Source organism: Ylistrum balloti, unplaced genomic scaffold (assembly GCF_031769215.1).
Source record: "Ylistrum balloti isolate Yb309-2 unplaced genomic scaffold, AGI_CSIRO_Ybal_v1 Utg370186, whole genome shotgun sequence".
Classification (NCBI taxonomy): Eukaryota; Metazoa; Mollusca; class Bivalvia; order Pectinida; family Pectinidae; genus Ylistrum; species Ylistrum balloti.
In genome coordinates this window covers 866,593-891,573 of record NW_026782169.1, presented here as the reverse complement: position 1 = coordinate 891,573, position 24,981 = coordinate 866,593, and the positions used below count along the sequence as shown (strand labels likewise).

Sequence of the window (24,981 nt, the reverse complement as noted above, 5' to 3'; positions counted from 1 at the left end):
CCCCTTATTAAAATGCTGTGTGTTGCATATATATCAATATATATGACTTTTTGTATAGACAGAAATATACAGCAAAGGGAGCTAATCTGCTCCTGTAGTAAGCATCCAGTTATTGTAATAACTTGTTATTCAGAGAATGAAAAAGAAGTTTCTTTTCCCTGTTGTTTCATGATAATATTTAGTAAAATATGTTGTAAAATATATATAAATATAGATATTACTAATTCTGAAATATATATTTCATACATAAACATCTCTATCCTTACCTCATCATCAAGATATTTTTTTGAAATGTTTGTGAGAGTGGACTAACAAGCCCTCACTGTTTGAGTACTGGTCTCTGTACAGAGTTAAGTGGACTAACAAGCCCTAACATGTGGACTAACAAGCCCTCACTGTTTGAGTACTGGTCTCTGTACAGAGTTAAGTGGACTAACAAGCTCTCACTGTTTGAGTACTGGTCTCTGTACAGAGTTAAGTGGACTAACAAGCCCTCACTGTTTGAGTACCTGGTCTCTGTACAGAGTTAAGTGGACTAACAAGCTCTCACTGTTTGAGTACTGGTCTCTGTACAGAGTTAAGTGGACTAACAAGCCCTCACTGTTTGAGTACCTGGTCTCTGTACAGAGTTAAGTGGACTAAAAAGCCCTCACTGTTTGAGTACTGGTCTCTGTACAGAGTTAAGTGGACTAACAAGCCCTCACTGTTTGAGTACTGGTCTCTGTACAGAGTTAAGTGGGCTGACAAGCCTCCATGCTGAGTATATGTCCAAGTACAGAGTAACTCAATCCTCCAATGGTTGAGTATATGTCCGAGTACAGAGTAACTCAATCCTCCAATGGTTGAGTATACGTCCGAGTACAGAGTAAAACAATATACATTCCTTTGTTACTGACACAGTTGTTACATTTTAAAAGTACTACTGTAATATTCTGTAGACTTGTTTGCCCTTGTAACAATGCCTGTCATACTGGGCGTCTGAAAGCATCATCTCAAATTTACAATATCTTCACCGTGGATTGAATTTCACGTAAGATTTAAGCCAGATATCACTCCTTGGCCAAGCATGTAAACTGTTATATCCCCGGACAGATGATTATCTAGGTAGCGCTGTAGACAAACTTTTGTGAGACGTGTTAGCTGGGCTATACTTCCGACAGATTAAATGTGTGAAGTTCAGTATCCCTGGAGAGCTGTGGGTTAGTGGTGTTTACTAAGGTATAGTCCTGATCCACAGACGGCACAACCTTGAGATCTTGAGGGTCAATATCTTCTACTTCACTATCATCCTCTTCATCATTCGGCTTACCATTTGCCTGTGCATCAATACGGCCTTGGATGGCTTTCCGTAACTAAGGACAACAAAATTATTATTGGCTTGATTGATTGAATCATTTGTTTACAAATCATGGACAAAAACCGCTTAACTTATTTATCTGACAATAAGTCCACGCCTGTAATAAGCAAGTATTAAGAATTACAAACAAATCATATTTCACTGACCTGTAATAAGCCCACCTCCTGAGGTTAGGTCAGAATTTGTATAATGGTCCCTAGGACTTACAGCAGTATAAAACCAATACAGTATTCTAACTCACTCTATTAAAGATTTAATAATACCTACCTCTTTAAGTCCACACACCCCCACTAACTTCCCAGCATTGGTAACATAGGCGTGATTTAGACCAAGAAGGGAGAAGAGAGAATGGACCTGTAACAGAGAGAAGACATTCATCAAGAGACTCAACACAATATTATAATGACATAACAAGGAATTATTATACCTGATAATTAATATCACAGGAAAACTTAAATAAATGTTTACGCATCAAAAGATGCTAGGTGTCGTGGGTAACTTGTTGGAAAATTTGAACCAATCAGAAAGCTAGGATTGGTAGTAACATTTATTACAAAGGACTGTCATAATAGGCTGAAAACATATCTGTATTACATTAACCTAAAAATTAGGTATATCATCAAACAGTGGCTGTCCATTTGTTCTTTCAACTTAACTTTGGTCTCCTTTTTGAGTCATGATTCAAAAATTGCTTCAAATATCTGGTAAAATAGACAACATACTGGGGTATTACTATAAGCAAAGATTCTAGTCAACTATTATACTATAAAGCAAGTCTCCTTGGCAATTTTTGGGTTTTGTTGACACTGACTTTGAACCTTGTATGACAACTTGGAATGATGCACTATCATTCATTTTGATATAATTATCCAAAAATTACTTGATATCACTTAACTAATAGCTATATATTGTTATACCTCCCACAACTGAATGTAGAACTGTAAGATTTAAGAACCATTAACATACTACAGGAATTAGATGATTGATGTTCAGGTATATCCTTTATGCAAGGTGGCCTAACCATTTTCCAACAACTACCTCTAGGCTATATATACAAATGTAGGCTCTGTTCATTGTTGTTGTTAGGTTACCTTATTCTAATACATTGTATATACAATTCAATGAATTCTATAAAACGATAAAACTTCGCAAATCAAAATTCAGTTGAATTTTTGGTAAACACTTGCCTCGTCAGAATACTGTTTATTAGATAATTATACTTTTCTTCATCGAAATTTTTTGAAATATAACTTTGCTTGAGCCTCTACATGGCAATTTCACTCATTCTCAATTTTTCTGAAATTTTCAATGTATACACTTAAGATAATGAGCTCTCAAAAAACATTTCCTATCTGAAATAAAAATGTTTTTTTCAAGTTTTTTTTTATTATTTTTTATTTATTTTCGAAACAAAAACTCACAGCAGAATCTATTTATTCAAAACTGACATCCTATGACTATGCACACCATTGTTTATTAGATTTTTTGAGGAAATACTGACCCCTGTCTTACCCCAACAAAACTGACTAAAATTGAAACTCTAATCTTTTGGATTTTATATGACACCTTTATCGGTTCTCCATTTTCCTGAAATTTTCGTCAAATGTTCTTTTTTTTTTTTTAATTTTGCAATATTTTGATACATGATTACTGCCATATTGTCAAACTGACTCTTGCTAATAAAACATTATATCATTTGATAATGTATGCTGTGGTTTTGATACTTTAACAGATGAAAAACTGAACCCTGTCATACTCCTATGATTATGACACTAAATGGGTTGCAGTTCAGGCCCAATGGACCTTTTGAAGTATTTATTTCTATTTCATTGGTAGTCACTCAAGGAGCTAAGGTGTTACAAATACCACTCACTTTTATTTAATTTGGTGTGTAGGCAAAATTCCTTTGTTCCTGTTGCCATGAAAACAAAGGGTAGAAAAAACAATACTTGATGATTTTTCTGAGCTGGGCTGTAACTCCTAGTTGTGTCCCATACCCCCACAAAACTCTGTACAAGAACCAGGTTAAATTGCTAATTGTGTTTCCAACTCCCTTTGCTTTTTTTTTTAATTTTTTATTTCTGTAACTGCCAAAAACATTCTGGAAAAAGGTATAATACCACGCCTTGTATTTCTTATCTTACCTTGTGCAATGATGTACGTTCAACCAGCTGAAAGGGGGCGGGGTCAATCTGACAGCCCTCCCAATCAATGATGTCTGACAGCTGTTGCTCCTCCCACAGTTGTTGCTGTACCAAACATAACATAAGGGTATAACACTGATGGAAACTGGTTTATAGATCAATTATATATCTTATACAGGACATCACTTTGTAATATCCTAAAAACAGTTTAGATTTGATTGGAATAGGACTTGTACTGAGCAAGAATGCCAAACTTTGTAAAGTCCAGCTTCTTATTCTTTGTATTGTATCCTTGAATTTCCACTTACTTCTGAGTTAATGGACTGTGAAATCTGTAAGATATTTTGTAAATCATGGATGTCTTGTAGTATATGCTATGAGATCAACCTATATAACAGAATTGTTTAACATAGGACTAACTTGTTTTGAGCAACAGATTTGCAAAGATTCAAAGTGAAAGGTTGATGTCACTGTCATGAGTAAGAAAGTGAGACCAAAAGGTTTTGCGACTTTTCATGACAGCTAAGATATTATATTACGTGTAATTCTTGCAAGGTAGGGTCTTCTTGTAGTAGCTGAAAGCTACCTCACAGAACAACATGCAGGAGGTCCCTACCAAGCTATCCTGAACAATGAGTACAACCATGACAGCACAGACCAGTCTGTTTCTCAAAGTCTTTGAAACACAAACTATCCCAGTGAGGGAGCATTGAACTACATATCTCTGATTTTCATCTGAGGTTCTGTTGGTCAATACTTTAAGGAGTTAAGGTATCACTGTCCCTGGAGTATGAAACAATATCAGAGTTTATATCAATACAACATCAGTCCAATCAACTGAATTCTGACACTTCGGTATACTCACCTTGTCTGCTGGTAAGTTTTTCACTTTAACTGGTTCCGGTGGCTGAGGGGAAAAAATCAAAGTAAAGTAAGAAATAGCTTACAATAACAACTGAAACAGTGTCACAGTGCATATATAAACCTAATCAAAGTACTGAAAGTCCTGAAACATTGTCATTGTACATATATATACACAGTCAAAGTACTGAAAGTCCTGAAACATTGTCATTGTACATATATATACACAGTCAAAGTACTGAAAGTCCTGAAACATTGTCATTGTACATATATATACACAGTCAAAGTACTGAAAGTCCTGAAACATTGTCATTGTACATATATATACACAGTCAAAGTACTGAAAGTCCTGAAACATTGTCATTGTACATATATATACATAGTCAAAGTTCTGAAACATTGTCATTGTACATATATATACACAGTCAAAGTACTGAAAGTCCTGAAACATTGTCATTGTACATATATATACACAGTCAAAGTACTGAAAGTCCTGAAACATTGTCATTGTACATATATATACATAGTCAAAGTTCTGAAACATTGTCATTGTACATATATATACACAGTCAAAGTACTGAAAGTCCTGAAACATTGTCATTGTACATATATATACACAGTCAAAGTCCTGAAAGTCCTAAAACGTTGTCATTGTACATATATATACACAGTCAAAGTACTGAAAGTCCTATAACTTACGTTGACTACATATATACATAACAAGAATTGATTCCAACAAACTGGACATCATGCCTACTCAATGAGATGCGTAGATTTATTTCGAGATAAAATAAATATTTATATTCTTTATTCTTATAAACTAAGCAGTAAAGTTTACGCATTGACTACCACGGTAGAAAAAGATTCAATATCAATGTATTTAAAATAACAAAACATTGCTCAGTGAAAGATCTGCAAATACTGCCAGTCAAGCCAAGTAAGGCATAATCTGTAGTTTTCCAACTAGAAAATTACTTTTAAACATCAGAGTTCTGAATAGAAAGTAAAAGAAGCAGAAAATGTAGGTCACTGTGACCTACCTTTAACATAGTGGTCTTGTACAACAAGAGGTCATATACTAGTTGGATAATTATAGGTTTGTTTGCTTGTGGAGTTTATTGTAAAGTCTACAGCCACAGTCATTTTGAGGAAGGGTATCCTTGTAGCAGACGGTGGCTACCTCACTGAACAACATGTAGGAGGACCACCACATGCCATCCTTATCAATTAATATCAAATGTCTTGCCCAAAGTGACTGCCACAATAGCAAAGTATGATTTGTGACTCACTTATACTGTAACATCCCACATTTTCATGGGGCTCAAATTGTGTGGTTTTCAAAATTATACATTTTCACTAGTACTGAATTTAGTGGACAAATCTGACTCACAAAATCTACTTGTACTATATTCTACTTCAACTTTGATCTGTATATCGCTTTGTGAACATATAAATTAGTGGGTATAGAGTAGCCACTGATTAAATTAAAAATAAATCCCCCACAAAAACTAACAATTTTACAGTATGCAAGAAAATGTAAAGCAAGCCATAATATCTAAAACATCAGTAACTGCAAACTTTCCACTAATTAATGTACAAAACACTACTAAAATTTTCCACATTTTGTCACCTACTTAAAACTTCACATACCCTTGTGGTAATATTCTCTGTAACATTCAATTGATGTGATATGAAGTTGTACAATATCGAAACAATCTCCACAGCAACACATATCTGTATTCATTCAATGTTACAAAGTCTAACAGTGCAAAACAAGAAATTAACCAAATTCCAGAAACCTCTACTACTGCAAGCATTGCTAAGCTACAAATTACCTAATATAGAATACAGCAAATGCGTCACCAAGGTAACTAAAACAGGGCATATATTTTTAATTGATATTGCAAAAATCATATTTCTTTGACAAGATAAAACTAATGGCAACCCTCCAGTAAATATTCCATAAAGCCCCGGAGTGGGTTTTAATGGGATTTGCCAGAAGGTCATTTGCAATTATATCAACTATAATTACATTCAGAAAAAATCTTTTTGTTTTAATCATCACAAAATAACACAATAGAAAATTTTAACAGTACATCTCTATAGACTGTAAATAATATACAGAAGGATTATAAGAAACAAGGATTTAGTAAACAAACACAAAAAAAAACTGAACTGGAAAAATGGGGAGAAATCAACAGCATCCAAGTGAGTTCAAAGGTCAACTAAAAAGATATGGTGGAACAACACTGAGAGAATACAGACAGATGGGGAAGAAGCCATTCAAAGCAGGCAGGTTATATACATATATATATACTGTCATGCTTTCAAATATCTCAGTAGAAATTATATAAAGCAAAAAGTCATATTCCACGAAACATCCCTGTAATATGGAGTTTCCTTTTTGTTTTATTTGTCCTTTTTTAAGGAACTCTTTTGAATCCTATACAGATTTATCTGAGGACGTTACCACGAAGTTCCACCTAAGGAGTGTTGGATCAATCTTTATTAATTGAGAAGAAATTTAAATAAACATAAAATTAATAACCTTATTAAAATCAAATATTCTCAAAATATATGGTTCAGTTTCTGAAGTTTGACCCTCCTGTACAGCCCCTGTCCTTAGCATCACTTCTGTCACTGTTTTAAGATTTAGAAATTCACTATATAGTTATACAGGCAATTTTCAAAGACTTAGACCGACTCCTGTTAAGCCCATATTCTAAATAGATATATATAATTTCAGCAATTAAAACCAATCATCAGCTCATCTACAAGCCCAGAAAACAGAGAAGTTTACTTACACGTTTCTGTGATAAAAATCAAATTCAAATTAATTTCTCCAATGAATATTCAAGATTTTTCAAAGCATAAAAAATGTCATAAACTGGTCAAAAAATAAAATATTTGAACATGAATGTTGTGTTTCAAATCAGTAAGACTTCAAGATAGATTGTGTATAAAAGTCCTACTTCACAGTGTTAATTTTTCACCCTTGTCCCAGGTAGCTTGGTAATTTGCAGTGATAGGTCACTATGATTTTTTAATTGTCCAGTTGGCATATATTTGAGAGAACTATACTGTCCCGACAATATTGCGGTACCTTCGCAGCACTTGTAGAACTGTTATTTATCAGATTTTGTGTTGTTCTCAATAACAATAATTAAAATGAAATCATATTTGCCTAGAATATCACTAATTATTCAGTCTATAGAGTGACATATACCACAAAAACAAGGAGACCTGAAACTCCCTGTCAGAATCTGGACTCTGCTAAAACACATTAGCCAGTAACTACAAATGACTCATTTATTTTATAACAAGAGGCCTATGGGCCTTAACGGTCATCTGACATAAAATACAATATTTCAAATTTTGAACTTGAGAAAAAGTCGAAAATGTATTTTCAAGATGGCGGCCATGTTGGATTTCGGACCAACCTGAAATTTACAAACTTTGGTCAGGATCATATCACGATCATTTCAGGTAAGTTTCAGCTCAATGAGACATGTAGAACTTGAGAAGTTGAAAATGTTTACGACGGACGACGGACGCAATAGGTCATCAGACCCTTTGGTCAGATGACCTAAAAAATAAAACTATATATAGCTCTGTTTTCAAAAAGACTACATCCTCAAATAATATTATACTGTTATACTGAATAAAAATATTCATATTTCCAGTTTTTCAAAGCATTCAATTCGAAGATTTGTTTCATATTGAACGGTCAATGCTTGATACAACTTAAGAATAAAGTATGATTGCCACAAAAACAGTCTTTTATATTCATTCTTTCAATGGATATTTTATAAAATCTATTAACAAACATTTTAAGAATCTGATTTCAATATGATTTGCATTAAAGAAAGTCCAGCTAGAATTCTGATTTAAGAAATACATTACTGACTTTAAGCATTTGACAGTACGACATAACAATCAAATTGTCTACCGAAGTAAAAATTCCACAACATAAATTGAACTTGTACTAAAACATGCTTAAAACTCCATTAACAAAGTAACATTTTACATCCAGTCCAAGATCAAACATACAAATGCAGAACTTTCCACGACAAAATATCAACATCTCAGACGGGTTACTTACAAAACCATGGGGTACACAACCTGCCTGTGTGTACTGTATAAGATACAACATCACAGTAATGTCATGGCTGCTATTTTTTGTCATTTAAAATATAATCCCTCCCACCATGAGTCAACCAGAATTAAAGATATTGAATTGTGAAGTAAATTAGGCAGCGTAATGGATTACTATGACTGATTTCAGTTTTGGACGATAAATATTTCAACTCGCCTAAAACTTATCTATAACAACCTATTAGTCTAATGGTTAAAATCCCTTAGACTGAAACCGCATAATACTAGCAGTAATTTCTGTTTTACGTACAGGAATAGTATAGAAATACAAAATATTTACTAAGATAATACATATATGTATAATATATGTAAAATGAAACAAAGAAATTGGCATCGCCAGGGATAATTTACATATAGTGGACAGCTGGATATATGCTACAGTTAAATATGGATATGTTTGAATTAAGTATTAAAATATGCTGCATTTCCATTTGTTTTTAAATTCCATTTAAAATACAAATTCTTTTCCACATAAATTTCTGAATTTGTCACTGAAGACAACTGACTTCAAATTGTAATCTTTTAAATCCCCTACTCCCCTCCCTCCTCAAGAAAAAAAAATTACAAAACAGATGTCAATTCAGCTGATAACACTATAGATGACTCTTTAGTTGATATACTAGTATCATGTTTATAGGTATTAATATACTTCATAGTTACACATCAGACTGGATACAATTTTTGTATGTATACTGTATATAGAAAGTATTTTTACTTATGATACATATACTTCGAATAAGACAAAGACCTGGTCTTACCGATGAATTTGTATCAGTAATATACAATGGTGTGGTGTCAACCTTTTTATTTTTATTCTCACGATCCTGAAACACAAATGTAAGTTGATGGTATGTATAACAGTGCCTACTGATATATTATTATGTCCCAGGATTTGTGATAATGGACAAACTGGGATGTTAAGGGAAAAGTAATTAAGAAATTCTATAAGTTAATTAGATAAAGTAAGGACTTCAGGAGTGTTACAGGGTTTATATATTAGGGGTGGGGATGAGATGGGTGGGGCTGGCATAGGGGTGGGGCTGGCATAGGGGTGGGGGGAGGGGGCAACCATGATGTTTTATGGGAGCAAAACTAGCAAGACTTAAATTTCTAAAGTTCTTTCAGGACGAGATGACATATATTTTTATCTTCAACAAAATTGTTCAATTATCTGGAAGATTCAATATATCAGTCTATGATATGGTCACATCATATATCAATAATTTAGAGTTTATTTTGGGCACATGGAAGAAATTTGACATATAAACACTCACCAGTCGCACTTTCTTTGCCAAGTTCTGGAAACTTCCCTTCTGTAAAATTAAATCAATTATCACAGTGAAAAAAAACGGTCAGGCAGGAGTATTGTATTTTTTATTTTCTTCCGTTATTGAAACAAAATTCAGACTAAAACATAAACAAAATAAGAAATATATGTCATGTATTCTGATATATCTCAAAGAACTATTTCTAACTGACATCATTGTTACAACATTACAACTCTAGTATACTAGGACTTACATTGATTACAAAAGGCATGTCCTCCACAATGCTGTCCTTTCTTTGGTTCCGGAACTGTTCATAGTAAGCATTTATAGAGGCTGAAACAATAAAAACAAAGTAAGCAGGGGCTCACATAGATATAGCCCTATCTTTTTTGTCTGATTTAAATCTACTGAGAGGTTTTATCTAATGAGGAGTTCATCAGACATATTGTACATAAGCTTTTTCATTTCAAAAGTGGTCAACAGTGACCTTTTGACTTGACCAATGGCCGTCAACATCTGATCAGGTGTAGATCTTAGTAGGTTGATGTTATGGTGTAAATATCAACTAAATCTTTTCAAGGGTTTATCATATACCTTGACACAATCTTTTGTTTCAAAAGTGGTCAACAGTGACCTTTTGACTTGACCAATGGCCGTCAACATCTGATCAGGTGTAGATCTTAGTAGGTTGATGCCATGGTGTAAATATTAACTAAATCTTTTCAAAGGTTTATCAGATACCTTGACACAATCTGTTGTTTCAAAAGTGGTCAACAGTGACCTTTGACCTTTAACTTTGACAAATCAAATTCAGATCAGGTGTAGAATTTGGTTTGTAGATGCTATGGTGTAAAAATAAAGTAAATATTTTCATGGGTTCGTGAGATATCTTGTGCACAAAATTATCGCACAATGATGCAGATAAAGGATTTATTAACACAATCAAATTTTAGCGCAACATCATGTTTTGGTGAATTAGCACAAGGATGAATGAGTGCCTACATAATTATTGCTGCTTTGACAATATTTGGCCATTTTGTGCAATAATATCCATAGTTTCCATGGAAACAACATGAGACAAAGCAGTAAACAATTCTCCATAAGTAAACAAAATTTCATTAAAAAATTGGTCCTTGAACAAAATCAGAAATTAATTGAAACAGAGATTCAGAAATGATACTTAAGCACATTATTGTCAGTGTGAAATGGGCTAAAATATGATTATCACTAAAATATATATCTTACATTAGTTTAAAAAATAATTTTATTCCATATTCAACAATTTAATACATACATATAGTAGGTATGAGATGGAAAAACAAACTTAGAATTTATGTTTGAATACAAAAGTAAGGGGCCTTACTTTTGAGGTCACTGGTGCTGCTAGCTTTGCCCATACTGGACGTGGAGCTGGAGTTTTTCAGGATGGAGCGGAGAGGAAGTTGAAGAGTATGATATGTCTGTTCCTCCTTAGCTTCCTCGGATAATTCTGTCAGACTGTTGGACTACAACAAAATAGAGATGTTATCAAAGTCACACATCACAATGGTGGATTACATTATTTTATACAAAATGGTGAGGCAATTAAAGTCACACATTGCTAAAATGAATTTCCTTACCAGTAATTCTTTTAAACAAGCAATTTTTTTCCAATGGATTCCCAATATACCATGTATTTTTCAAAGTGATTCAACAAAATCCTTGTTTTTATCTTTACTTTAAAAATTGTCCATCAATTAGTAAAATTCTACTTTGTTTTCAGATCTATTGGTTTATTGTAGCTTTAGGTCCTATAAACAGCCAGGGCCATTTAAGGATGTGCCAGGGTCATTTAAGGATGTGCCTGGTTTAGGTTCTAAAGAAAAGCCGAAGTTCCCAGAGAAAAACTTGTGGCAAGTAACCGGTGACTACCCCAATTAGGCTCTGAACCAACGACCCAGAGGTGGAAGGCTAATGATAAAGATGGTCACACACCTTTACCACTACTCCAACACAGTCCCATTTAAAGAAAAATTTTTAATGATAAAAAATCCTGCACACAATCATGTTTTTGATAAAAAAAAAAACCACTTACAGATTTTGAAAATCTCATTCTAAATGGGTTTGGGAGTCTGTTTGCTCCTCCACCGCCTTGTACTTCATCCACCTTAAGAACTTGGAACCTCGATGATCGCGCTGGGGAGGACTCAGTGACCGTGAGAGCTGGAATAGTTGTGGGTGAAGGGGCTCTAGAGTTTTGGGCCGTTGATAATTCTGAGTTTGGGGTTCGTGTTCCTGGCGTGTCCTCATCCGAGTTGCTCATTAGGATTTTCTGGTCGTAACTTAAGTGTAACAAAAGGATCCGCTCTAGCTCAAAACGTTGTATAGACCCCAGTAGTATCATTGAATCTGAAAAAAACCAAAACAACAGCACTTTTAAAGGATTAAACTTATAATATCAGGATACCCTACGATTCAAAATATTGTATTGAAATTTTACAGAAATCTAAATACAAACCAGTAACACTTATAACAGCTAAAAATAGCAGAATACCATTAGGATATTCTCTATCTCAGATCTAAATGAGTGTCTATGTCCATTTACATAACTTAGATACCTAAACATATATGTTAGATAGATATCAAAACAAAATTTCAACCAAATCTAAATTCAAACTACAATTTGATGAAACTGGGGTAAAATGTGCATCAATGAAATATTTCCACAGAGACTCCTAAAAAATAACAATAAGACCAGGTGTTCCAGAAGGATAAATATTTCCTGCTTCATTGATACCATGTCAATCTTGGTTAATCTAAGTGAGTTATGTCACATTCCTAAATAAGTAAAAGGTGAACAACAATGGAACCACCAGGTATACTTACATCCTCACCTTGACGTCTTACTCCACCTTAATTTCTGATAAGTAATTACAATACATTCCTGCATGGGTCACCACTATACAGTAGTGATATTATCTATAATCTTACCACTGCTTCATTTTGAGGTCCAGTAATGTCCCAATGACCTATCAATGTTTTCTTTAGCACACTTAATCCAGTATCTTCTTCCTCCTTTATTTTTGATTTGCATAATCAATTTTAATAAATATGTACTTTAAGCCATTTTTTGTGGAGAAAACAATAAACAGCAAATGTAAACTGAACATTTTTGACTTATTTTGTCAAAAAGCTAAAAGAAATAAAATCCTATTCCTGTTAACAAATGTTTGTTTACAGAAATTTTATATTCCCAAACCTTGTTACAATGAAATCAAAGTGACCATCAAGATTGTTTACCTGGAGAGTCCACTAGTGGGTAACTTTTGTGAATGGACTTGGTGATAAGGTCTTTCAGATGACCGTAACTGGACACAAAGGACACATACTGGACATCAGTGACCATTATGTCTTCTACATACACATTCCAAGTGCTGAAAAGACACGATAAAATAAAAATATTATTACAACATGTACTTATATGTAGAGGGGCCGTTCAGATCCACTTAATTACACATTTCATTCACACAGACACAAATGATTTCATTTGTATTGTTATAAGTGTGTGGTCTGGCCAACACTGGGTTACATCCTATTAAGAGTCAGGGTCATATATAGACGTGCCAGGTTAAGTTGGTGGAGGAAAGCCACAGTTATTGGAGAAAAGCCACCAATCTGCCACCAGTACCCAATTACAGCCATTTGTAGGCCTCGAACCAGCCACCCAGAGTGGAAGGCTCATAAACACTAGATAATGTCTGAGAGACCTGATATACCTAACATACATACTTGAAGTATCAACAAATATATATTTATAGTTACTGTGACCTTGACCTTTCATTTAAGACCAATGAACAGTGATTTGTTTGTCATGCCATAATTATTTAACACTTCAACAAAATTAAATGTGGAAGAAATATATTATTTTTGAGCTCTTGAATACTGTCTAGACTTGATAATAAGCTGAATAGATTTATAAATACTTTTAATTCAGATTTTCATTTACTGTAAAATGTGCTGGGCATTTGATTTTGCACTATCTTTAATGACTGTAAATACAGCATAGATAAATCCCTTGCAAATAATACCAACTGTACAGTACTGCCGAGACAGATAAATTATGTACAGTACTGCAGAGACAGATAAACTATGTACAGTACTGCAGAGACAGATAAACTAAGTACAGTACTGCAGAGACAGATAAACTATGTACAGTGCTGCTGAGACAGATAAACTATGTACAGTACTGCCGAGACAGATAAACTTTGTACAGTACTGCCGAGACAGATAAACTCTGTACAGTACTGCTGAGACAGATAAACTATGGGCAGTGCTGCCGAGACAGATAAACTAAGTACAGTACTACCGAGACAGATAAATTATCAGTACTGCCAAGACAGATAAACTATGTACAGTACTGCTGAGACAGATAAACTATGTACAGTACTGCCGAGACAGATAAACTCTGTACAGTACTGCCGAGACAGATAAATTATGTACAATACTGCTGAGACAGATAAACTATGTACAGTACTGATGAGACAGATAGACTATGTACAGTACTGCCGAGACAGATAAATTATGTACAGTACTGCCAAGACAGATAAATTATGTACAATACTGCTGAGGCAGATAAACTATGTACAGTACTGCCGAGACAGATAAACTCTGTACAGTTCTGCTGAAACAGATAAACAATGTACAGTGCTGCCGAGACAGATAAACTACGTACAGAACTGTCGAGACAGATAAACTATGTGCGGTACTGTCCAGACAGATAAACTATGTACAGTACTGCTGAGACAGATAAACTAAGTACAGTACTGCTGAGACAGATAAACTATGTACAGTACTGATGAGACAGATAAACTATAACAGTGCTGCCAAGACAGATAAACTATGTACAGTGCTGCCGAGACAGATAAACTATGTACAGTGCTGCCGAGACAGATAAACCAACACTTCACTATTTATATACCTTGATTTGGAAGACACTATGTCAGGTAAGTATGGCAGACGCTTCAGTTTGATGATACTGTCATAAAATGAAGGCTGCAGCTGATTGGCTATGGCATTAGCAATAAGTACAGCTACCTGTAAAAAAAAGTGTTCAGATGAAAAACTTTACCATGTTAAAAACTGTTTCAATGACAAGAAAAAAGTTCTCATACTAATTAAAAGTGTAAAAGTGTGGGGGGGTGGGGGGTGATTATTTAAGCTAAAACTATAAAAAAAAAAGTGTAATCGAATTTGTGAACGATTGAGTGTGATAAATACTTACTACTGCAGGTAGTACGTGACTGATCTGACCTGTCAGCTCAAACACAATTACAGATGTTGATATTGTCCTGGTAACACTTCCCGATAAAGAGGCTGCACCTGTATCATCACAGAAGAGTATATCAAAAGGTTACACTTCATAATACAATTTAAAACAATGAAAAGTATAGATTCTCAGGAGATGTCTTCACGTGTAAATATTGTCACACAAACAATAAGCATTATAGACATAAATATGAATTATCATTTATACAAGATAGGTATTTGTAAATAATCTAAAAAAAAGTCCATATTACATTTGAAAGGGGCATCCCCTCATTATACCTATAGAAATATGTTGCACTGTTATTTTCAAATTGATACTTAAAAGATCATCACACTGTCTATCGGGCCAAAGTAAGATTTCAAATATTTTGTAATTTATTGACTTATCTGAAGACTTTGACTGGTGTATTAATTTATAAACCTTTACTTCTCCAGAAAAATCACTTTTTCCCTCAGTTTTATTTTCATAAACTTACATATTTTCAACGATAGAAGTACAATCACTTTTGGGATGTTTATGTAAATCTTTCTTTTGTTCATAATTTGCCATGGTTTCATCGAATTCAACTTTGAATTATGATTCTGTTGACAAGTCAGTATTTACTGTTTTGGGTTTGTTTTTTTTATTTTATTTATTTTTTTTTTTTTTTTTGCTTTTATTTTTTTTCAAAAGTTGTAGGAAGAGAATAATATCAGGGACCATAACTCTTTAAAATGGTACTGAACAAAATTAGAATTTTACATTCAATTTGGTGGGTAAGATGTCAATTTATTTTGAAATTACATGTAAGAATGAATGTATATTTCAATTGAGACATCACAATGGTAACAACAAAGTCTTGTTTCCTTGTATCTGAATGGACAATGGCAGTTACCTTACAGAGTCATTCAAATTTTTTTTCCCATATATTTGCATATTTACATGAGACCATATTTGAAATGTGACGATACAGGAAACGATATACACTAAGACTATTATACAAAAGTTCACCTGAATATAATGAAAATTTAGGACTAACAAGATTGTTTTTGTAACATACCAACGATGGCGTATCCACCTGGAACAATTCTATGCTTGACTGTTTTGTGTATAATTTTAGCAGGTAACCATTCCACTAAGCCTCTCCCTATTTGTGTGTCCAACAGGTGTTCAAGTGTGTGTAAAACAGGTGTGTCCACCAGGTGTACAAGTGTGTGTAAAATAGGTGTGTCCAACAGGTGTACAAGTGTGTGTAAAACAGGTGTACAAGTGTGTGTAAAACAGGTGTGTCCAACAGGTGTACAAGTGTGTGTAAAACAGGTGTGTCCAACAGGTGTACGAGTGTGTGTAAAACAGGTGTGTCCAACAGGTGTACAAGTGTGTGTAAAACAGGTGTGTCCAACAGGTGTACAAGTGTGTGTAAAACAGGTATGTCCAACAGATGAGCAAATATGTCCATCAGGGGTCAAGTACATAACCAGCAGAATGTAAGTGTACGCCCATCAGATTTGCATGTGTATTTATATAACAGGCATACAAGTGTCCATTATATGTTTAAATATTTGTGTCCATAAGGTATGCATGTGTATTAGTCCAACAGGTGTTAGAGTGTGACCAACAGATGGGTATGTGTGACGATGTGTCCAACAGATCAGCGTGTCAGTGAGTGGGTGCCCAATAGGAAAAATTTAGTAAATTATATTTAGCACTTGAGTATACTATATACTTTAACATACACCTCATTCTAACACACACTAAACTACTATTTTGGGAGAGGGTACTATACCAATGAATATAGACAAGAATTTTTATCAATGTGAATTAAATGCAAAATTGCTGTGTCTTTGTATTTTATACTGGTCAGTAATGTAAAACAAAGAAGATTTATTTTACAGACAACATGTCTGTGAACCTAAAGTTCACTGTGTAATTTCAAACGATGTAGATTCGATAAATATTTTCTAGACTCAGTAAACAAGGGAGCATAACTCTTATAACAATCAAACCCAAACCCTAGAACACTCTTACGTAAGCCCATCAGACAAATCAGATTTGTGTAAAGTTTGATAAACCCCAGAACACACTTATGTAAGTCCATCAGACAAATCAGATTTGTGTAAAGTTATACCGATTGATCATATATAAGTGAATGATCTGTTTATTTCTTCGATAGGTTTATCTCCTCTGTGAACAGCAAAGGTCATTTAGAGGCAAATTTTCCTTTCAGTAGCTGGTGGCTACCTCAGTGAACAACATATGGGAGGTCTCTTGCATGCCACTCAGACCAATGAGGGTAAAGTATGCAACAAACCTATGAGCACTGACCAGTCCGCTTTTCAGCTTCCTGAGAAACACAAACTGTCACGAGTAGAAAGTGTTGAACTATGCACCTCAGTTCTTATCCGAGGTTTCATAGGCCAACACTTAATCAAGCTGCCAATGAGAATGATATCAAGGGCATTAACTCTTAAAATGGGACCAGAGCATGACACGAATTAAGCATGCATAGGTTCATATAACAAGCAAGCCCTCTGTAAACTCTTTATTGAGGTTTTATCTGAAGCTTAAAGTAGAAGTTGGGAAAATGTGAAGCATCTTCATCAGGTTGGTAAGTAGTATATAAGATTCTTCTATCAGAATCTTATACCGGGAAGAAGCTATGTGTGATATTTCCAAGACTACATTGTCACCTTCATCGAACAAATGGCCAGCTCCATATGAATAATTCATAAGATGGAGGTGGTAGTGTTGTCATGGTTTTATCATACATAATGTTCTTGTTGTGATAAGAACTGGTTGGGAGGAACTCTGGTTTTTTCAGGCTAAAACAATCAAGGGCAATAACTCCCTAAACAACAATGTGGGATAACTGATTCACTGTTTGGAGGTTAATATTTTTTATTGGAAGAAACACATGGCAATCTGTAACACTCACATGAGTATATAATTATTGAAGAGCAACACCTGTACAAAATATCAGCACAATTTTATCTAAAGAATTTCTAAAGAGATAAGTTTTCAGTAGTTTCTGGTCAAAGACAACAAAACCTATATACAAGAGTATACTTGTATAAACTAATACGTCCCAGTTTTGATTTTCTGAGTCAATATAAATTATAGTTCAATTTTAAAAATGTTTTTCATACTACTACCTTCACAAAAGAATATATAACTCTTAACTCTCACACTTCTGAATAAAGATCACCCTGATTACAGCTCAATAAATGATCAAAATAGCAAACTTGCTATAGAAATTCTCACAATTAGCATCCTCCCAAGAAACTTGTGCATAACCTGTAAATGACAACATCACACTTACCCACGACAGAATACCCTCCAGGAACAATTTTACGGATCACATTTCCTGACGGAATACCATCTGGAAACCACGCTGCCATGCCTTCTCCGACAAGACGTCCGAAGGCAGCTCCCACCGTGAAGACAGGAACAAACACCCCCGCAGGGATAGGTAGCGTGTTACAAATGGCCCCAAACCAAAACTACAAACGAAAGAAAAAAGTTTTTTTAATTTTTTTTGATCCGATTCTACATGTAAAAAGTAGTAGAAAATTTTTGAGTGGAAAATATTATAAAAACCTGCATACTGCAGTTAATTTGTAAATACATGTAAATCATATTCAAAATTTACGATGAAACTGGGAGTTTTTTCATGATTATGTTTGCCATAAGGTCATAGAAAAATTTCTGAAATAACATCTTTAGCCACAAAATTCTAGATTGAAGTTTAAGTAAGAGAGCTCTGTGCATTCATAACATAAGACACATGCCGTTTCTAACAACTCACATTCATAATAATGAAGATAACAAGGTTAACATATATGTTTGTGTCAGGATGCTTCCAATGGCTGATAATCTCCTCCTCTGCTAGGTTGTCTGCCTGACCCGACGTCCATGTTATGTTACTAAATAACTCATTGATGGCTTGTCGACTTGTCAACTACAAAATATCACCCAGATATAATTCAGTACAATACTTTGAAAGAAAGTGTACATGATCTTCAGGCAATTACTCTTTTAACAGTGCTTAACTGTATGATGAAAAAATACAATTATAGCATAATAAAATAAGGGGAGATAACATTGTTATGTTCATTTAAGGTATGGCTAATGAGAACGAATTTACATTGCTAATGACAACAAATTTACACAAAGTCCTTCACTTGTAATATATTACTACACACACAAGAGAAGCTATCTTTATCTGTGTTTAGTGAGAAAAAATAAACTTATAAAGTCGATTACAACAGTAACAGTAAATATTAAATTTCATTTGCACCAGAGGTGGTAACCAGTAAAACATGAACAGGAATTTTTTGTTAAACAATGTCAAATACTTAATCCAAGTTTACTTACACTTCCTGCAAAAAACTGGCCAAGGCCTGGAGGGAATGTGAGGGAGGAAATCACCAGGGCGACAAGTCCCGGGTATATAAAACGACTGTAAACAAACCAGATCCAAAACATCAGTGACGACAGTCGCGAGTCACCCGTCATCAAATATACATTAGTTTTTAATTTACTAACATCTCTGATGTCTCTTGCTTGCTTTGAATAGATTTTTTTCTAAAAATATGGTACAAAAAAAAAAAAATACCTCATACACATAAATACTGAAATTAATTTCTTTCAGCTTTTTTTTAACTTTTTAAAAGGACGATTCCCTTATGATAGAACCAGTTATACTACCTGAATTAGTGTTTCTCGTTTGAAGTTTTATGACTACCAAGTAACTTATGTTATTATATTACTTCTATTACATTGATTTCATTTTTTGTTTAAGGAATTTCGGGTAAATCTGTTTCATCCTCAATCATAAATGATCAGATTTATTGAAAACATGAAATTTTATAAAGCATGACATAGTAATACCACCGAAGGAAAAATACTTACTTTTTCTGTAAAAACATTGTCATTCTTTTCTGTTTTCTTGTAAATAAAATTATTTTTCTATGAAGTAATATAAACAAGGCCCCACCGAAGCCACACACGACTCTGAAACAAATGGACAATAATCTTTATATTACAATACGATTAAACAACTTTTCCTAATTTCCACACACGACTCTGAAACAAATGAACAAATCATTTCATATTAAAATACAATAAAACAACTTTGTGCAATTTCCTTTCACTAGTATGGAGCAATTTCTTCTTAGGGTAACAGAAATTTTTGTTACAGAACTTCAATAATAGTAATTATTCTTCTATATACTAAGTGTATGGACTATAAATTAACTATGATTCTGTTAAGAAAATAATATTAAAATGAAAACATTTTTTATGAAGCTGCAGTTATCATAATGTAACATTATTTTTAAAGTTAAGGTCATCAAATACTGAAGATGATATTTTAATTGTTAAGAATTTTTCAGATTTTATCAAAGATTCAAGCAAAAATGAAGTAATTCTCATGGAAGATGTAAGACTATGCATGGTTTTCCTTAACAAATTTCTTTCTTTCTGTAGCAGGTGTAGCTACCTCACTTAACAACATACAGACCATCCATCACGTACCATTGTCAGCACTTGAAAGACATAAAACTGAACACAATTTTCTTTATAAAATTTTATCTTTCTCTAGTAACTGCCAGCTACCTCATCGAACACCATACAAAAGGCTCATCACATGCCTTGAGTGCTACTAGGGTAAAGTGACTTGCCCAAGGACACAAATACATCAGCACAGACAGGTCGCTTTCTCAGCTTCCTGAGAGATAACATCAATCATGGGTAGGGAGTGTTTAACCATCCACCTCAAATCTTCACCTAAGGTGATATAGGCCAAAGCTATATACCTGATAGAGCTATCCCAACCCCTTGCATTACAGTAAGGACTGGATGTACATAAATGTAAGTATATAGTAAATACTTACCCAATAAATGAATATGCTAATAATTCTAAGGCATCAAACGGGAAATCTGTCCTTAAAGACGTCCTGAATAATGCTGTTATGGTTTCTGTAACACAATATAGTCAGGAAATCGGTATTAAAGAATATATCATTTTCATTTACCACGTGGAGTATAAACACAACTTAATGCAATTTTATATTTCTATAATCATAAACATTGTATTTTGATATGGTTTTACGTAAATATCCATAAATACAGTCGAACCTGCCTTAAAGGCCACTTTTATACAAAGGTTACCTGTCTACAAAGGCCTTTTTTTTTAATTCTTTGTGGTATGCAATTATAAAAAAAAACTCTATATAAAGGCCACCTGTGTATATAGGCCACTTTTCTCTGGTACTCTTTAAACAGGTTTGACTGATTATTTCACTTTATCCTAATTTGATACTAAAAATACAAAACTCTCATTTAATGAATATTTCAGCCTATTACTAGTATATATGGGTAGTTGTTTCCATCACTTTGATTTATAAGCAGAAAGATACAATATGTAAGTAATATGTAGGATTTACTTTATCTTGTGTCTCAGAACACACATAATATCCTACCTTCATTTTTGAACCATAATGCTAACAGTCTAAATACTAAGGCCCCACATACAGCAGCGAAGAAGCCTCGCCAGTAGTTTCTCACTGCAAAGTAGGTCGCTGTTACTTCTATACTGAACAGAACACCTGAAAGGAAATTGAATTGAAAAATTAAACCTTCTATTACCTGGAGCAAACAGAAGTAAAATAAAACTGATACAATGTATCATCAACACTCATCCTTCCCAAAACAAGTTTACATATAAATATTGGCAGCTGACAGTGTGATACATGACTAATTGATTGAGTTAGTGTAGTCAACTGTGGTTGTACTGGTATGGGTCAGACAGATCAGAGCAAACATGTAGGCCTATCTTGCAATACCAGTGGTTGACTAACAGAGGAGGACAAACTTGCAGTCCCTCTGACTGGCTGGGGATTGACAGACAAGAACGCACCTGTAGCCCCATTTGGTAGTGCTGGTGGGGTGGGGGACTGATAGACCAGGACAAACCTGTAGCCCCCTTTGGTAGTGCTGGTCTGACAGACCAGGACAAACCTGTAGCCCCCATTTGGTGGAGAAGGACTGAAAGAAGTGAGCAACTTGTTATCCTATTTGTAAGTGCTAGTGGAACATGGATGAAATTTTTCCATCTGGTGATGCAAATATGAATGTAAGTGACAGGTTATTTGTCCCTAGATATGAACAAATGAAGTAAAATTGCATGTAAGGTCTTTACAGTGTTCCTCGTTATATTTTGACACCGGGCACATGGCGTACTCCTTATAGTGTATTAATGCTTGAAAGCCAGTCTAGAGTCAGGAAACTTTATTCAATGTAGCATATGGTAAACAGTAAAACATTAGCACTGTAGTGCTATTATTGTGACAAACAAAAGTATAAAACATTGTTTTATATACATAACAATAATGTCCACTACTTATGTAATGAACAAATATCACAGACACAAAGAGTCTTAAATTTTATCAATTTAGGGGTTTTGTACTCCCATTCACAGGTAACGGAGAAAATACTTTGAAGTATGAAAGTGGTTTGAATAGATCAGACAACCATGAACACAACCTCACTTGTTACATCATACTAAATAGCTACTGAAAGTTTCCTAGGATTTCTAAAACCCCAATGGTACAATATTTACAAACAGATTGAGTTCTTACCACCAATAGGTGCAGCAAATGTCCCAGCCACTCCAACTGCACAAGCTGCAGCCAGCATTTCTGAGCGCCGAGACTCATTCTGAAATTAATGAACAAACTGATATGAATCCAAAATACTCCACACACTTATTATCTTGGTTAAACCCACATAACCGTTTGACACCAGTGGGAGCGTCATTTTGATTAATCATTTGTATTGTCAGATTTTCATGTAAAAGATTCAGTCCATGTAGAACAAATTATTTCTCTATAACAAAATGTTATATATTTCTGAATAATAAATTTCGGAAATAAATTTAACAACCTTATAAATTTTCTATTTCAAAATTCAGTTCATATCATTGGAAAAGCTGGAAATAATTTTGTACGTAAAGACCAACATAAAATGCTTCCGAATTCAATCAAATTAAACAAAGTAATGATGAAGAGTTTGTTATACATACCTCGTATATTCCTCGGAACGATGTGAGCTTCCCTAATAATGTGGCTACAATACTAGCTATATGTACAAAGGGTCCCTGTAATAAACAGAATAGAATACATATGTACCAAGTATTTAGCCTTTAGGACATCCACGATACTCCACTTTCAATTTCTGCACCCCTGGAACATTTCATGGCAAAATTGAAAGTTCCATGTGTGACAACTTGTGGATTAAACTAGACTAGTTTGATCATCAAAGGAATCTCAAGGTCATGTAATGATATGGTGTATTGGTCAACAAGTGTGATTAATATAAGTTGACATAACTTGTTTCACAATTGTTGTAAAAAAATAAAGTTTATTATTATTGACGACTAAAATAGTAAAAGTACCTGAAAATACAAACACCTTGTGAGCTTTAATCACTATGTCAGAAGAGATCGAACAATAAACCAGATTTTCTATCCTGTTACCTCTTTCCCTATTGGAAGCGTGCTGCCTAGGGATGAACAGAGGCCAACCACTTTGGACATCAATGTTTTAAATGTTAAGAATTCCTTCAATACCACACCTCTAAGTATTGTTTTCATCTCTGGAATACCAGAACCTATAAAAGAAATGATTGTTAGTTTTGCTATAAGCTGAATGGTTCTTAAACAGTAAATATAAACTAAATTTAAACAACCTTTTTTACAAACTTGCAAGTTCCAATTAAATAAAAGTATAGAATTTTATCTGTAATTCTAAGTTAAACTCAATCATTAGAGAGTTTGAGTACATAAACATAAATAGGTTGTACAATGTTATAGCAAATATATCAAATTTGACTTTTGATAATGCCATCTGGATAACTTACTAAAAATCTATTTTGCAACAATCAAAGATTATCACAAATGATAATACTGACGTACTTACCTACAGCCTGTGGCGCCACGAGATGTGTGAAGCCTGTCGCAAATAGGATAAATATTATGGAATAAAAGGTCCAGGCTAGGTATTGTAGACCCACTGAAAAGGCTACCTCCTCGTACAACCACAATTTGGCTGGAAAAATAAACAGTTCATATGTTTATAATCAGGCTGGAAGTTAGGGATATAGGTCCTGATAAAATTATCTTAAGTAAAAAAACTGTCTTTAAATTTTTACTTAGTCAATCATTGACAATGAATATAGAGGTCATATGTGACAGTTTAAGCAAAAAAAAAAAAAAAAAAAAAACAACTTTAAGATTGTTTCATGATCCTCAGAGCTGGTTGTTGAGAAAAATAAATCAAATCTATGCTATGGTTTTATATCTAAATACTGTTACAAAGGGCACAATCATTTTGGAAAAAGATTCCAACTTCAATGACAGTGAATACACAAAATTAAATCCCTCACAAATATTATCAATGACACAGTATGTTTTGTTGTAGTAAAATTAAATTTCATATCTTACAAATAAATGTATTTTATAAACCAAACTAAAGCAGTTATTCTGGCCTTCATCTTGTTAAGCTGACAATAAATTGTAACATTCCTAAAATTTCTCATTCCTTAAGACTGCTAGTGACCACTTGACCAGTACCTTCCTGGCATTTTTCGATTATGTAATCCATGGTGAAGCTGAGCAAGGCCATAAGGACCCCCAGCAGGGCCAGGAATATCCAGTCTTCGCCGACTGCCCTGAATATAAGATCCCGTATGTTTGTACATCTTTCTGAAATACAAATAGCAAAATTGATATTATAACAAAAATCCAGTGCACTTTTAATTAAAAAGGTAAGTAGATGAGTTATGTTAACATCTACAACACATTAATACATTTTTATTTCCAGTTTACTCCTGAAAGAGAGATAATTCCATTTT

At 34.0% G+C, this 24,981-nt stretch overlaps 1 protein-coding gene across 1 annotated transcript; it reads right to left on the bottom strand.

The window, feature by feature from the left end:
* Positions 1 to 1,145: 1,145 nt before the first annotated feature.
* Positions 1,146 to 24,767, bottom strand: LOC132551219 (chloride channel protein 2-like). Its single transcript, XM_060215333.1, has 22 exons — positions 24,701 to 24,767; positions 24,048 to 24,176; positions 23,606 to 23,739; positions 23,153 to 23,227; positions 22,710 to 22,788; positions 21,552 to 21,677; positions 20,964 to 21,048; positions 19,981 to 20,082; positions 19,444 to 19,528; positions 18,875 to 19,027; positions 18,389 to 18,569; positions 15,046 to 15,143; positions 14,743 to 14,858; positions 13,065 to 13,198; positions 11,860 to 12,173; positions 11,149 to 11,290; positions 10,039 to 10,118; positions 9,792 to 9,830; positions 4,367 to 4,408; positions 3,502 to 3,606; positions 1,625 to 1,711; positions 1,146 to 1,352 (listed from the first exon to the last, which is right to left on the bottom strand). Exons 1-22 carry the CDS (start codon positions 24,750 to 24,752, stop codon positions 1,146 to 1,148), a joined length of 2,565 nt encoding a protein of 854 aa, XP_060071316.1. The 5' UTR covers positions 24,753 to 24,767.
* Between the last annotated feature and the right edge of the window lie 214 nt (positions 24,768 to 24,981).